Source organism: Notothenia rossii (genome assembly GCF_949606895.1).
Source record: "Notothenia rossii genome assembly, chromosome: 9".
NCBI classification, from domain to species: domain Eukaryota; kingdom Metazoa; phylum Chordata; class Actinopteri; order Perciformes; family Nototheniidae; genus Notothenia; species Notothenia rossii.
The window spans coordinates 12662570-12679728 of record NC_136907.1 but is presented as its reverse complement, the minus strand read 5'-3'; the positions used below and the strand labels follow the sequence as shown (position 1 = coordinate 12679728).

Sequence of the window (17159 nt, the reverse complement as noted above, 5' to 3'; positions counted from 1 at the left end):
TGTATTGTTTGGAAACATCTTATCACTGAAAACTCATATAAAGTACAGTACGGTTGATCATGTGACAAACAGTGGTGTAAAGTAACTAAGTAGATTTACTCAAGTACTGTACTTATACAATTTTGAGGGACTTTTACTTTACGTGAGTATTTCAATGTTTTACTTTGTCCCTTTACTCCTGTGCAATTCAGAGTTCAATAGTGTGCTTTTACTATAATACCTTTAGTTACTTTGCATATTTGGGTTGATGATATGAAATACAATCAACACTAAAATAAAGGTTTTTTTCTAAACCTGGAGTAAATTCACAAGCTAACCTGAGGTATACAAAGAAATCTAAATGTGCTGCGCCTTAGCTATGATAAAAACTTCAATGCATCAATCATCATGATAAAAACATATATAATTCAGAAATGGCCCATTGTGCATAATGAGTACTTTGCTGCTAATACTTTTGTACTTTTACTTAAGTATCATTTTGAATGCAGGACTTTTACTTATAACAGAGTATTCCTACACTCTGGTAGCCTACTTCTACTTTTACAACAACATCAACAACATCAACAACAACAACAACAACAACAACAACACCTGAGTACTTCTTCCACCTCTGGTGACAAACATGAACTCTGAACTCATGACATCTTGCAAACAAACTGTATTCGATTAATTTGGTAAGTGACAATATCAGGGTTAATGTCCCACTGTCCCACTTAAGTCACTATATTAGAGACCTCCACAGTTGTGACACTGACCCCCGGGCCTGGGCCCCTGTAACCGGCGCGAGTCACGTTTCCCGGACTGACAGAGCCTGTTCCAAAATAGACAGCGGCAACCACCCACCCCACACCCACCCCTCTCTCCCTGCACACCCTCCTCTCCCCCTGCTCTGCCCCGGTACCGTTTCTTTCCTGTCGAGGAGCGTCACGTAGTTGTCCAGTGCGTCTCCTCAGGAACTCCACCGGTTCGCAGGGACTATCATTCAAAGGAATACCAGCAGTGGAGCAGCAGGAGCGAGACCACACAACCGAAACCGGGAACCAGGGACAAGGGGTCTCCCCAAAAACCTGAGGTGAGCTGTGTGGGCTATCTTTCCTAGTATGAGTGTCGGTGCTGCAGTGGGGGGGAGGAGAGGTGCGTCAGCTTCTCCACTGCACTGCTGGGGAGGACTGAGTGCCACCCCACCAAAAAAAACATAAAAATACAGAGTCGGACATGGTGATAATGCACTTTTCCTGTGAAGGAGCAGATCTTGAGTCGTGCATGGCAGCTGCACTTTAAGAAGCACGTTGCACATTAACCTCCCCCCTCTCCCTCCCTCACACCTCCCACGCACCTGCCAGCCTATGTTCCTGTGTTTATGTGTGTTTGTGTAGTTTATATTTACGATCCGGTTTATTAACGATAAAGTGACACACAGAGAGTCTTCATTCTGGGACTATTTCGGAGAGGTTGTGGGGGGGAGGAGTGGCCCGGGTGGGACAGTGCAGTTTGCCATGTCTATATTAGGAAAGTGGCAGTGTCATTCTTTCGCTCTGTGTCGACTCTCCAGAGCCATGGAGGGCTATCTCATTAACCTGAGGCAGAATTAAAGGAGCAGGTCTGAGGTTTTCAAGATTGAATTTACTTTAACTTCCATCACGTATCTTTGTTTCTATCTTTTTATTTAAGTGCAACTATCTCCACTCGGGGGTGACTTTATACTCTATTTTAGCTTCTATATCTCTTGCACAATGTTCAAACTTTTACTTTGAATTCGTTCTGGCTTTCAACTGCCAATATCTGTGTATATACAAATACAGAAATAATTATTATGTTACATATTTCCCAAAGCATAAGCCTACATGTCTTAGATTGTTAACCGATTAACAATTTACCCTTATCCAATACCAGTGGAAGCTTCAGGGATATATTTTATCAAATGTTTTATGTAAGATATTGACTTTTCAAGGATGTTTTCTAACTAGACCACAACAAAGCCATTTAAATGTTTAAATCAGATGTCAAGGCAAATAGGCAATCCTTTGTCATGCTCAAAATACATTTGGTTCGTAAAGTATAGTTTTGGTTAATGCTCTTGAGCATCTCATGTATGTTGGGGAGAAAGCACAGGATTAACATACTGTTGATACAAGTATCTGACATAGTATGAATGATATTGTGCTCTCCCTGATAATCCCCACAGCAGGGGACTGAAGTGGTCTCTGGAATGTAAATCTCTGGATAACAGAGAGCTTCCAGGAAAGAAACGAGAGCTTCTGACCTCTCATCAGACTGGTTGAGTCATGTATCCCACAGTCTTTGGGTTTAGATTGAGGCTACTTAATGTATATTCCATTGTGAAAGTCTGATATCATCATATTTGGATCCCTTTATTTTTACTTTGTCACATTTGAAAGTTGACAAATGTCCTCAGTTAAAGATTTTGATCATCCCCTGACCAACATGAAGTTTTTTTTTTTTTTGACCTTATTGTTAGGCAGAGCGGGAGTGTAAGTCAAATCTTTTAATATTCTCCCTGGGAATGTATCAAATGTGTGTTATTGATTGTAACTGCTGCCTTGTGTTGTGCGCTGCGGCTGCCATACAGTATGAAGTTCTCTCCCTCTTCAACCTGCTCTGTGTCTCACTGCTCTCTCCGTTTGGCCATCACATAGTGTTCAGTGGGACAATCATCTATAAATATCTGCAGTGGTGGCAGGCACTGTTATAGAATATCCCCCCTGTTTTTTCTGTGAGGATTACTGTCTCTCTGTCGGGTCCCTGGACAGCCGCAGGACAGCAAGTAGTCGGTCAACAAACACATTGCTATGTTCATTATTCAGAGAAATGCAGGGGGTTATTTAAAGCACCTGAAACCTTGGCTTCAATTCAAAGCATATCCTTACAGCATCAAATATTCAAGGCTAAATAAGCAACATCAAGGGTAAACAACATCTTTAAGTATTATTTATTGTGAGTTTATCATTTCAAATCTCAGTTTACCAGGGCTATGTGTGTGTGACCTTTATCTGACTGACAATTACATTAACAACCCATTGATGGACATTGATTCTGATTGAATGTTGATAAATCCTTATTGGTGCATCGATGTAAGTGAAATCACATTTACAGACTGAGTCCTGTGTCAAGTTAATGACAATAAGTAATATCTCTAATTAATGATTGCAACTTTGACAGATCATAGTGTGTTCATATCGACCCCTTCCCTTTAAAGTGTATCGATGGTTATACAGTATGAATTGTATCCTGTATTAGTCAGTTGGTTTAACAGTGTTTCTGAAGTGAATGTAATTACGGGTCAAGTAGAAAACAAGAACTATACAAGAAATGCAGTCCTTACTAGCATCAGATAGATCATCTTGTATCTATTTTATATTAATTCCAATATGAATGAAATAAATACCAAAGAAGTGTGAACTGCCCTTGCAAAATAAAAGCCTTCAAAGCACCACAGAGTAACAGTCAATCTTCACCCCTAAAAAACGAATGAAAACCAAACCAACCTGCTCATAACAACGCATCAGGTGAGAGTTGTGCTGCTCAGAGAGAACACATCTATAAACATTTTACCCCAGCCTGCCTCAATAACAAAGAACGTGGCCTCCTACATACTGTATAAGTGAACGTAAAACATGAAAAGTACAGGTTGTGTGTACACAATGTTTAATAGTGTCACAACAAGCTCTTCTGCTTTAACCATTCATTTGGTCTTCGGCAGAATTTGTTTGGTAAATCTGATGAAATGCTTTTTCTGAAGTTTTTTTTTTCCCCCTATTGAGATATTCTTTTCAACGAAACACAGATCGATTCTTTCAAAATCAAACATTCATAGCCATATTTGCCCATCATGAATACATAGTGTGTCATCCTCTGCTGGTGATTTGCAGTGTTAGTTATATTTGGTTTAACAGTTTTGGTTGCTGACATTTTTTATGAATGTTAAACATTATACCGTCTCCTATGCCATTGTTTTTTATTTGTCTTACTTTCAAGTCCTACCCACTCATCCTCTCCCTTGTCTTGTTTCTTCCTCTTCTCCTCCTCCTCCTTTCCTCCACTCGCCACAGCCATGAGTCGCAGCATCGTGCGGCAGAGTAAGTTTCGCCACGTCTTTGGCCAGACGGTCAAAGCTGAGCAGGGTTACGATGACATCCGTGTTTCAAAGGTGACGTGGGACAGCTCCTTCTGCGCCGTCAACCCAAAGTTCCTGGCGGTCATCGTGGAGTCGAGCGGTGGAGGAGCGTTCCTGGTGCTGCCCCTCGTTAAGGTCAGTGAGGTCGAAGAAGGAATCATTTCAGTGTCTATGATTCAGTGTTACTTTGAAATATGAACGTGTACATGCTTTGATAAATGTTGCAAATGCTCACTTACAGTAATTTGAAAATCAATCCTATGCCTTTGCTTATACTTGTTGTTTGGATTACTTCATGTGCTCAATAGGCAAGGATGTTGGTGCTACAATAAGGTATACCAAAAATTAAATGTGACTCATCATCATAGAGTAAGAAAAACATTTCAAACTTGTGATGCTGCAGAGTGAATGGGGAAAAGATTATAGACAAAACTGCCAGTATTAAAGGTGACCTATCATGCAAAATGCACTTTTATACGTCTTTTATACATGAATATGTGTCCCCGGTGTTCCAGGGAACTCAGCAAGTGTCAGAAAACACAACCCTCTCTATTTTCCTCCATACCCAAATCTCTTAAAAAGGGGCTGCAACGGATCTGATACAGACTGATCCAGATTTGAACACTTCTATGACGTCACAGAAGTGGCGCTACGGCTATTGGGCCAACTCCACCAATCAGGAGGAGACAGCCACGGACATTGCCGTTCGAAAGCGCTGGAGACGCTGTAGTACATATGCCAGGCCTGTAGATGGTGCTGTTCTCACAGAATCAGCCCATGCAAAGACAGTGTTAAATTGAGAGAAATGAGGAATGGCTAAAATGCATGATCTGTTTGGTATTTTGAAAATAAAAAGTATAAATATGCCTTATATAGGTATGGTCCTACACTATATTATTCAAATATAGCATGATAGGTCCACTTTAAGATATTGTTTTGAGGAATATAATATATTTCTGTCCTACTGTCTCTGTAGATGGCATGTCGGACTGTCAGTGGATCACTCACTCAAACATCTTACTTAATAACGGATGTATTGACATAAACATTTCATATAGCTATTCGTGGTCTCCATAGGATAAATCCTCTAACGTTCCCTCTAGAACTAACATCCCGTCACTTCAAAATGGTTGTTTTCAGTGTTGTGGTTGATGAAGCAAATACCTGCAAAACTAATGACAATCCATCAGTTATATATGCACTTGTTAGCTTGGTGCTCATTAGATAAGATGTTAAACATGGTTAACATCAAACCTGCTAAACATTGGCATGTTAGCATTACCATTGTGAGAATATTAGCATGCTGATGTTAGTATTTAGCTCAGAACATCACTGTGGCTTAATACTCAGTCACTAATATATCTGTAGACTCCACTGCAGGCACATGAACAAAAGGAGATCAACAATAAGAAATTAAGATCATAATTGTGCATTCTTTCAACATATATTGGTTTGAAAAAAGTGTGTTTTCTATGTATTTGACTGTATGTTGAAATAAAATGTAGTCCATCTTTAGTGCTCATCTTTGCCAATCTCAGCTATCTTTGTCATGCAAGAGGCAGGGTTAACAAGGACATAACATAAGAGAGGGAGAACTATACAGGGAAAGATAAAGAAAAGTAAACATAGTTTGCTTTTCTCTTGTATAGCACAGTATGTAACTTGCTAGCTTTATTGCTTAGTTTCCGAAGCTCATGCAAGGTAAAGCAAAGAGGAAATCTGTGCAGCCACTTCAGATCGTTGTACTTTTGTGTGACAGATATTAATATAAATTATACATCCTTGACATTTTACAGTACAGTGTATCTTCTAAACTGCAAACACCTCACAGTCATTTCACTATGCTGCCAGATCTTGTATCAGATTCCTAGACTAAGCTCCAGTGGTGTTTGAAGGCTCGTCTCAGTAACCAAACGTTCTCTGATGTTTAGCTATAAGTAGATACGAGAGGATCGATGTTGCATGACATAATCAGCTGTAATGAGGAGGGTGAAGAGAAGGACTCCCAACGCTTTGGCAGACAGCTCTGTACTGAGGTCACATTTTTTCATGCAGATCCAGGTACAAAGAAAAGGCTGTGTCATCCTTATAAAACGTATTGGAAGAGAGAAAAAAGGTGCTTTGGTTAATTCAATGTAATCCTTTTTTTTAAACTTGATTTTGTTTTCCTTTTTTTTGGCAGAGACTAAAATATTATTTTCTAGCTGTAATGTTGGGAAAGACTTGCAAAGGACATTCTTTCTATAAGGAAAAGCAACAGATCAGATATTTAAAGATGTGATGCTTCATTGTGGCTAGGAGACTCGTCATGATATAAACATCGCCTTAAAACAAACCATGGAAATCCTAAAGAAAAAAAGGAATTCGTCTCAATATTTTATGGTGAAGGGAGATAATATTTCAATCTATTACCAGGTTAGATATGCAGCTCCAGTGACCCTATCTAAGTAAAAGAGATTTCCAGTGTTGTATGTCACGTTTGATGCATTTATACAAAACTAAAATTGCTTTGAGTTTTGTTTTGATATAATGAAAACAGTGATCTAAAAATCAATACTTAACTGCTGAAGTTGATTTAATCCCTCATCCTCTCAGCCTTACACTTCTGTTCTGAAATTGATGATTTACCTATTTAGTTTTCTGATTGTGAGATGAAAGCTCCACCTCCTTCTTCTAATTTATAGTTCTATGGGTTAAGTTGATGTGATAAGATTTCAGTAAGATTTGTTAAGGGTTTATAAACCCTGCTTCTTTTTGGGTAGCAGCTTCACACTCCGTCCAGTTAGCCGCAGATAGCTCATGGTGAACTCTCCAAATAACCTCTGACGCTGTCGCGCTGCTATAATCAGACAAGTTTCTAGCAATTGAGTTGTCCAGTGAGTAGCCTGCACACAGCAGGACTCAGTGCTGCTACAGTAATACCACCAGCCAATCACAGTCCAGCATTATGAGAAGTAAAAAGTTAATTGACTCTAGTCGGAAGAATACTGCTGTTTACGTAATAACATATACTATTGGAAGAATGTTCATATTTTAAAGTCCACAAGAGTTATGGTAGAGTTATATTTAGACTAGAGGTAGAAATGATCAGAATCTTGTTCCCTTTTTGAGATTAATCATTAGAATGTTCATGGCTATAACAAGGACATCACTGCTGAGTGTCATCAGCATGTCAGCAGTGATAATTAGTCACAATGAGCTTTTTGGAGAGGGTTTGGATGTGATTATAAACTGGAGTCATGGTGAACAGACATGCTATTAATACACACCAACGTGCTCTCGCCCTCCATCTACCCCCCCCCCCCCCCCCTTCAAGTTCCCAACAGGCCAGAAGAAAAATTCCCCTTTCAGTGCCCCGTCGCTCAGCTATAAATACACTCTCCTGGGGTGTGTGTTTTGTGCGGAGGGAATGATGTCTCAAAAGTTGAAACACATGTTCACACTATAGGAACAGGGAAACATGGAATAACTTGGACCTGACATCGTTTTTTTTGTTTAGTTTTTTAGTATAAACCATATTGAAAGAAAACAAATATATTCCCTTGAAGTCCACCTTAATGCGTCAAGTGTTTTGTGGTTTCAGGAGAGAGTGGCCATCGACAGATCTTAAGACTTGTGGGTCGATCAGCTGCCGGTCAACAGCAACAGTCTCTGTTCCTGAATGTTGTTTTCATCCCTTAAAGTTATACCGTCCTGACACGATGCATATTTCCTATAAACAAACCTTCCATGTATAGTCAGTGAGGGTTAGAAAGTGTGGGTCAAAAGAGCGCAACAGAAAAGATTTGCCCCATGACCCACTAACAGGATAAATCCTGAACAGAATGTATAGCATGTACGAAAAACTCATTACAAGGACCAGTTTTCTTGTATCAAATGATTTCAATCAGCAGATGTAGTTATTAAGGTGCTTGCTGCTCAAATAATCATTTTTCCTGAGCACTTTAAGGACTTTTTTTCCATGTTGGCTTAACATTTTTGAAATTGAAAAAATAAATATTTGATCATAGGAATAGTACTAAACCACTGTAAGGTCCATTTGGAGAAACATGTACAAATCGAATATAAAACAAGGATATTCAAACATGTAAAAAAAACCTTCTCTTTTAGCTTTTAACCTACATTTTTTGATGTTTCTTGACCTGGAAATCACCAAATCAACGGCTTTTCACTGTTCCCTCCTTAGTTATGACAAAAGGATGCTGGTAAGTAATATTCACATCTAGTCCTAACTCAGTCCTGTGTCTCTGCTGCTGTGTGTTGCAGTCGGGTCGAGTGGATAAGAACTACCCTCTGGTGAACGGCCACTCTGGACCCGTCCTCGATATCGACTGGTGCCCTCATGACGACAATATCCTGGCTAGCTGCTCAGAGGACACTACTGCTATGGTAATATCAGTGTGTCTGTGTGTGTGTGAAGAAACAAGTTCTAAGTGGGAGTGAGAATCTGTAAATGTGGAGGAGTTTGTTGTTCGGTGACTCAGATAGCTGCTGTAGAGGTCATCTCAGTCTGCTTGTTAAATGATTGAAGTGAGTCATCAGTTTGTCTACCTGTCTGTCTACCTGTCTGTCTGTCCACCCACCTGTTTTTCCGTCTCACCTCTTCATAAGTCTGCTTCTCATATATTTTATTTCATGACAAATTGGTCTGCAACAAACTGTTCTCGGTACAGCACTGCTGCTTCACCTGCTGCCCAAACCCGTCCATGTTTTTTTGTATTTGTGTGTAGGTGTTTGACATGGCAGGACTTTTTTTTCACATTATAAATCCTCCTGAAACTCTCTGTTCCATGATATGTTCCTGTGCATAGGTTAAGTGATTTGATGATGTTTCAGCATTATCTTTTAAGGCCGGACAACATCAGGATGTTAAAACATGTAGGTTATGTAAACACACACACACACACACACACACACACACACACACACACACACACACACACACACACACACACACACACACACACACACACACACACACACACACACACACACACACACACACACACACACACACACACACACACACACACACACACACACACACACACACACACACACACACACACACACACACACACACACACACACACACACACACACACACACACACACACACACAAAGTTTTGGACTAAAGGCAGCAGCCAACCGAAGCTCTAGTAGTTCTTTTAAACCTGGTTGAAATAAACTACAGAACTCTGTAGCTCTGAATCTCATCACATAGATCTGTCAGCAGGGACAGATTACAGGAGGTGATAGAGAAAATGAAATATTTTAAGATGAAATATTTTAACTCTGCATTAGTATTCATACAAATAACTTGTAGAGAGACACTTTAGCTGATTGTAAAATCCTGCGAAATCAGTTTTTTTCAGTACGCCATGATGTTAAACACAAAATCCTTGCATTGGCGACCGAGATCAAGCTGACATTATGCATTTTCGCTTTAGAAATTACTTGTCAAAAAGAGTTTTCAGCATGTGTCAATTATAAAAAATGCATAATGAAATGTCTGTTGACTCAGCACAGTTGTCACTGTGGACAGATTTGCCCACATTTGTTCAACGACATCGCAGGAATCTTTGTGCGATGCATGATTGAATCGCTTCTCCTCCTAAGGCAACAGCTGCTTGGATGCTGTTAGAGTTCTGTGTGTGCTTGCTTTGTTTATGTCCAGCACACAGACAGACAGTTGCAGCTGTCCAGTTTTGGCAGTGTTGCCGCTGTAGAGCAGAAAGGTCATAACGGTGGTGTCATTCTCCTCAGTTCACTGATACGGATCATTGTGTCATCTGCAAAGGCTCATAAGAGTTCAGTGCGTGTGAAATTGTGTATGTGTTAGCATATAGGGATCAATCAATGATATACTGTATGGCTAATTAAAGAGGCAACATTTCAACAAACTACTGACATTAATGAGGAAAGAGATTCCTAGGTCAGTTGTGTTGTTTGTGTGTTTGTATTATACAATTACATATACATTACACAGTATCATTTTAACCTGAAGTTTACATTTAAATTTCAACAAAAGTCGAAAAAAACATAGTATACTATGTTGGAAAAAAGAAAAGTGTCATAGTTTAGTCTGCCGAAAAGAGTATAGTTTGTTGAAAAAAGTCATAGCATATACGTTTTAAAATTGGATGAATAATAAAAGTAAGCTACCAGTTTACCATCATTTTACAATGGACAGAAAGTGCATGTTATGGACACAGAATCAGATTCTTCTTCACCCCTCCTCTACAGGTATGGCAGATCCCAGATCACTCGCTGACCCGCCCCCTCTCCGACCCCGTGGTGGTGCTGGAGGGTCACTCCAAACGAGTGGGCATCATCACCTGGCACCCCACTGCACGCAACATACTACTCACTGCGGGTAGGACACACACACAGTGTTGTCTTCCAAGTCTTTTGTCTTATTTAAAGTGTGTGAATACATTCAGATCTTTTCGTGTAACCCCAGGCAGTGATAACCTGGTTATAATCTGGAACGTGGGGACGGGAGAGCCCCTCATCACCATGGACGACCACCCAGACCTCATCTACAGCATCAGCTGGAACCGAAACGGCAGCTTGTTTTGCACCACCTGTAAGGACCGGCGTCTGCGTGTCTGCGACCCCCGCAAGAGGGACGTGGTTGCGGTGCGTGAGCAGAAAATATTGATATATACACGCTTCACAATATAGTTAATTTTTATTTTACCACTATCAGAGTTCTTAAGAAATATGAGTATATTATATTTAATATGTATATTTACTGATATAGTAAAGGAACAATTAAGATAACAGATAATGACATTTGGGGAAATACACTAACATTGGCTTTCTGTAGAGAATTGATGAGGCAAATCCCCCCTCCCCTTTTAAAGGCCTTAAGAACAAATATTTACTGTAATCAATGGCAAGAGACCACTATTTTATCTTGTTTAAATTGAGGCATAAATAACACATAAATATAATAATTTTGCTACATCTCTTGTCTCGATTCTTTAATTGAAAGTTTAATTGAATATATCGTCAGGACCTCCAGACACAGTGAGACACAAAACCATTCAACAACATTGAAATTTACTTTAGCCGTGATTCTAAACACATACATCAATGCTGTCGGCTGAGTATAAATGAATCCCTAAAAATCCGAAAAAAGGTTGCTCATAGTTTCGCTTGTAGTGACGTCTGACCCTGTGCCGACCAACAGGAACGTCTGGCTCCACATGAGGGGATCCGGCCAATGAGAGCCATCTTCACCAAAGACGGAAACATCTTCACAACAGGGTTCACCAGGATGAGCCAGAGAGAGCTCGGACTCTGGGACCCGGTAACAAACAAATACATCTAACATAAGCTCATCTATATCACAAGGAGAAGACATTTACAATCACTTACATGCATGAACACAGCACTTTTTCTTCATTGTTTTTGCTCTCCACAGACAAATTTTGAGGAGCCAATCGCACTGTTGGAGTTGGACACAAGTAATGGAGTGTTGTTACCGTATTATGATGCAGATGCGAGCATGGTCTACCTCTGTGGAAAGGTACAGACACATTTGATTTACTTGTCCATAAATGTTTGATAATTGCAGATTGATTGTACTTGCAGCCCTATCAATGATACATTTTTGACTAGGTGTGTTTTCTGTGTTTGTATGTAGGGGGACAGCAGTATCCGTTACTTTGAGATCACAGATGAGCCGCCATTTGTTCACTACCTCAGCACCTTCAGCAGTAAGGAGCCCCAGAGAGGGATGGGCTTCATGCCCAAGAGAGGTGTGGACGTCACCAAATGTGAGATCGCTAGGTAAGACACTGATGGTTCACTACAATACAGATGTTGCATGAGAGAGGTGAAGCTTAAAGTGCTCACTATGTTTCCTCTTAACAGTAAATGTTTACGTTATTGCAGTGTTTAGGATAAGTTAGAACGTTTGACTATCAAGTGACTTACACTCTCATCATCACTGAACTGAGACCATGTTCTCACAGTGCATGACACCATCTTACACGTTTCACATTTAAAATTAAAATCATGTGTGACCACGGCTGATGCGTCTCTTGTCTCTCTTCACTTGTTCTCTTAGGTTATTCAAGCTCCTGGACAAGAAGTGTGAGCCCATCACAATGACAGTGCCCAGAAAAGTAAGCCTGATCATTCTCTACACGTTTCTGACTTTTATCAGTGCTGCAGGAACCTAGTACATACAATTAAGTACAACTTTTTAAGGTACTTTTACTTTATTGCCATTCCACGTCATTTCAGAAAGGAATATTATTCTTTCACTCCGCAAGTACTATTTTTTATTCAAAAGCTATAGTAACTAGTTACTATTTAAACATGTCATCCTTCCTATTCTTTTACAAAATAATATAGGGTTTTCACTTCTTTAATAGTGTGGTATTTCTACACTGTCCTTTTAAATAATTAAAAACCTGATCATGAAGTTTTATTTATTTTTTGTTTTAGTCGGTAGTCTTTCCCTCTCTGCTCTGCTTTCATGTTCTTTCCACTCATCCTTTAAGTACACAAATAGATACATCTTTTTTTATTAACTCTGCAAAAGCAACTACTGTATATACTGTACATTTAAAAAAACAAAAACATCCACATAGCCAACTGTCTTTTATTTTTTGACCTCTCCACCTCTCTTCCAGTCGGACCTCTTCCAGGACGACCTGTACCCGGACACAGCGGGGCCCGAGCCCGCCATGGAGCCTGAGGAGTGGCTGAACGGCCGCGACGAAGACCCCATCCTAGTGTCCCTGAGGGGCGGGTATGTGGCGCACAAGAGCCGGGAGTTCAAAGTGTCAAAGAAGAACCTGCTGGACTCCAGACCAACCACCCGACGCAGCGTGTCCACTTTGGACACCAACAGTCTGCCGGTAAGTTGTGGCATTCGCTAAAGTACCACATAGAGAATAACCTGTATGTAAATAGAATATTCAATTCATGTATTGTTGCATACAAGGGCCAATTTGGGATTTTAATGCAACATTTTTCATGTTATTGTTGACATACTATACTATGTATGACTTATTTTCTTATTTTTTGAAATACTATTATGATTTTTGTTTCACATTTTTCGAAATACTATACTATGACTTATTTTTCAGATATAGTGTAAAAATACTTTTTCCATTATATTTTTGGACAAATTTGGAGCGCCACCTTCACCAAGGCTATCAAATATATATACACTGCATATATATAAAAGTGTACATTACTTGTATGTGTGTGTATTCTAATCTGTGTTCATTTAAGCTTTACTTGCTTTGATCTGTAGCTTTATGTTGCACAGTTTTGCGATTCACTCTAGCTTTGCAACCGTTACCTGAATGCACCATTCCTCCTGAACATCTGCCTCCCTGTTTAACATGTTTTCTGTTTATCTCTCCTCTATTCATACCTGCCCACAACCTTTTTCCCTAAAGCTCCCTTCTTTGTTTTGGTTTATTTCTCCTAGTTGCTCACTGTCCTTGACCTATTTTTCCTCTCTTTTTCTTTGTCCCAAATTCTCCGCTCCCCGTCACTGTCTTTATTCCTTCCTTCTTCCCTTTTTTCTTCTCTTCTTTCTCTGGCCGTCCAGCCTGAGTTGCTTGGGAGGTTGTTGGAGGAGCTGCAGAATCTGAAGGCCACAGTTTTGTCTCAGGAGAAGAGAATCTCTGACTTGGAGAATAAGCTTTCCCAGTTCACTAATGGCACTGACTGACGCGAAACATGCGTCTGAAGAACTGGTCTACATCTCAAAATATGTATCTCTACAACTATTATAGAAATACATTTCCCTTGTTTTTTTTCAAGGAACCAGTCTCCTAAATACTCCAACAGTGTAGCTCCTTTAAAAAAGGTACCATTTTGTAAAAATATGAATGTGGACAATGTCCATGCAAATAGACAGTCAAACTAATTTGAACAAATAACATCCATAATGTGTAATTGTTTGCCAGTTTTTCTACATAATCCTCATTCCAGCTCTAACACAATATACCTTTACTGCTATGGCAAAAATATTTTTAATATATAAGTCAAGAATGAGAAGAGTATAAAAAGGGGAGTGAGGGAGCTGCAGGTTAGAGGGGCGTTTGCACGTTGGGTTGAAGGTCTGAATGAAGTCAGCATTGTGAACACTTTTAAACAATACTGTCACACCGTAAAAATCAAATGCACCAAAAAGACTTCCTGCTTGGAATGGTTTGGCTTTTGGTAAGTTGCATTGACAAACTAACATCACGCTAAACAAATCGAAATGCTTCAGTAAGAGACAATCACCGACTAGTTTATTTAAACTCTTTGAAAACTCTTCAAAATGTAAATAGTGATAAAAGGAAACAGGAGAAAAAATGTTGAACTTGTAGCAAATTGTGAAAAGCCAAATGTTGTGTGTTCTGTAAAGCATTATACAATAGACACATTATGACAACAATAAAAATCAGTGTTTTTTAAATATTTCTGCCTCTTTTCTGGTTTGATCAACCAATCATATATTGATTTGTAGCCAATGGGCGTATTCTTTCAGAGTTTCCCTCGGTTCCAGGGTACTAGAAGGCCCGCTAGTTAACTGGCTCGAGACAGAGGCCGTTTCTCAATCGCGAGGATGCTTGCTTGGTAGCACAAGTCTTCCGAGTCACTTCCTTCAGAAGCTAGGCAACAATTACTTCCTGGCATTCGGAAAACGAAGAGTGGAACAGGCTAGCAAGTGTGCAGGCGTGAGTCATATGAGAGGCCCCGCCTTACATTTTCCGCCACAGATTTGGGGAAATTGTTCCGTGCGCAAAGCATTGTGGGGATTTGAAGGACGCGAAGTCTACCCATGTGCAGACTCGAAATTACCCCCAAACCAAGGACGCGGCCTCGGTGGAATTCCAAGTATGCTGGAGATTGGAAAAGTCCTTCGGCGGCACTCGATGACGTAGTATCCTTGAAATATTGGCTTGAAAGCCAGTTTCCTCGAGATTGAGAAACGGCCAGAGGATCTAGAATGCGACGAAGCAATTCATGCCGTTTTATTGTTTTTAACGTTGAAATGAAAGTGCAACAGGTGAAGATGAAGTTTTTGCGGAATTGTTGTGAGTACCCTTTTCAAGACGACAATTCAGTGAAAAGACGGACATTATGTGTGTCTAGAGAAGGTCCAGTTGTGATAGACACGGTTCGCCACAGCACTACACACCTACGCAATGATTACATTCAGGCAAACTGTAGAATACAACCTCTTTGGACAATTTATATACTTATTGAAAACAAGCTACAAAATGTAATACCTTGGAAAATGCTGTTTAATAGCCTTAATTTTTGCTAAATTGATTTATCAACTTTTAATACTTTTTAAGACTCCGCCGACACCCTGACACTCAATATTGAACAAAGTAAGTAAGGGAGAGTGGGATAATTTGAGCCATTTTTTAGTTTTGCTGTCCTCTAAGAAAGGAGAAATTACACATATAGTAAAAATTAAAACACACATCTATAATTCAGGATGTCTCCTATCAATGGCAATGATAATAATTAATATTTGATCAAGGGCAGTGAAAATATTACTTCTTAAAAAAAAGAAGTCTTGTGACTCAACTTGCCCCAGTGTAGGGGTAAGTTGATCCAGGTCAGGGGGTAAATTGAACCACTGTTAAAACCTTGGCATACCTGTTCAAACCTGGGCATACCTACAACAAATCTTAAAGGTAACTATAAACAATAAATAACAAACCAAATACAAGCTTAGTTTTTCAAACATTTTTAATATAAATTTCGATTGAATTGAATGATTATATATATATATATATATATATATATATATATATATATATATATATATATATATATATATATATATGTGTGTGTTTAAACCTGGATATTATTTTTTTGACATGACAGCCGATATAGCTGACATCTAGAAAATGTACTTTGACAAGCAAAAAACGTTTTTTTTGTAAAAATGTTTACTTACCAGACCACAATTAGTATCTCTCTTTCACAGGCAATGAGAAATGGGTGGAGCTTGCATAATTTCTGGTCACTTGATTACAACTATAAGGCGTTGCCTGGTTACAGGGGGTGGTTCAACTTACCCACTGGCTCAACTTACCCCCTTCTCCCCTAAGCGTTGACAATATCGAGCGTTTAACACATCAATCTGAAACAAGGTCATCAAACCACCTGAAACATGTTTTTCTTTTGTCTGTTTTTTGGTCTCCACAAAATCCTAAATATAAGTGTGTTTGCCACATATTTCACTTTATCACTTACTTTGTGTTGCTACACTAAGCTAACAGTTAGCTTCTGGTTTGGGTAAGTTTGCAACTTTAGGGAACACTGGGTTTAACTCTGTGATAACCAAAAGCAGTTTATTGCTCCAAACTCTGATGATGAAAATAAACGACACTGCAGGATAATATCGAGCCAATTGATTGAGTGTTTGTAGAAACCTAGATTATTGCAGCTTTCATTATTTGCCCTAACACCACTACGATTAGACAAAGAGACCCTTGAGTCACTTTGGTGGACAGAGAATTAGCGTAAAAACAGATGTCGACATTTCCCACTCTGTCCACAACCACCAGCTCCACATTAGGCGAACAACAAGAAGCATTGTAGGAAACCAGTGTTATTTTTTCATTTCCAGCAGCCAGGCTAGTGTTCAAAGTCCCGTTGCCCTGTCTGAGAGTAACACTGTCAACACCTGAGCCTCCTTCCCCATCAGTCACCTGGACAGAAAGCTCCCACATCGACGAGCTGCAGGAATCAGAGCAGTTGGACTGCAGGCTCAGCAGCGTACAGACCGGCGGAGCGAAATCAGTCACCTATTGGAAGAAAATTATTGATTAAGTGAGCTTTACATCAGCGAGTTCATCAAGAGGAGGAAGAAGGTAACGATGTAATTCATTCAGTTTTCTAGCAATGGAATATAAGTATACATGTTCTCAAGTATAGTATACATTTGTATCGGTACGCAATTATTTACATTTGCTTAGTCAAGAGCAGGTCAGCTGATTATTATTCAACAAATGGTTGAAGTGATCCGTGATTTTT

The 17159-nt window shown here is 39.6% G+C and overlaps 2 protein-coding genes across 2 annotated transcripts in view; one reads left to right on the top strand and one right to left on the bottom strand.

Moving 5' to 3' along the window:
* The first annotated feature begins 864 nt into the window (after positions 1–864).
* Positions 865–14579, top strand: coro6 (coronin 6). The gene is made up of 11 exons (XM_079649753.1): positions 865–1072; positions 4071–4270; positions 8402–8524; positions 10383–10512; positions 10600–10778; positions 11335–11454; positions 11569–11673; positions 11791–11936; positions 12217–12274; positions 12788–13015; positions 13720–14579. Exons 2-11 carry the CDS (start codon positions 4073–4075, stop codon positions 13840–13842), a joined length of 1410 nt encoding a protein of 469 aa, XP_079505879.1. The 5' UTR covers positions 865–1072; positions 4071–4072; the 3' UTR covers positions 13843–14579.
* A 1395-nt stretch (positions 14580–15974) lies between these two features.
* LOC307018461 (uncharacterized protein) overlaps positions 15975–17159 on the bottom strand; it is a 56561-nt gene continuing 55376 nt past the window's right edge. Inside the window, exon 31 of the mRNA XM_079648696.1 lies at positions 15975–16930. Within this exon, the coding sequence (XP_079504822.1) occupies positions 16556–16930 (375 nt within the window). The 3' untranslated portion in view covers positions 15975–16555. The remainder of the gene's footprint in view (positions 16931–17159) is intronic.

Coding starts and splice junctions, on each gene's coding strand:
- coro6 (XM_079649753.1), top strand. CDS start 4,073: ATGAGTCGCAGCATCGTGCGGCAGAGTAAGTTTCGCCACGTCTTTGGC. Junction 8,525..10,382: donor CAGAGGACACTACTGCTATG/GTAATATCAGTG, acceptor CCTCCTCTACAG/GTATGGCAGATCCCAGATCA. Junction 10,513..10,599: donor CAACATACTACTCACTGCGG/GTAGGACACACA, acceptor GTGTAACCCCAG/GCAGTGATAACCTGGTTATA.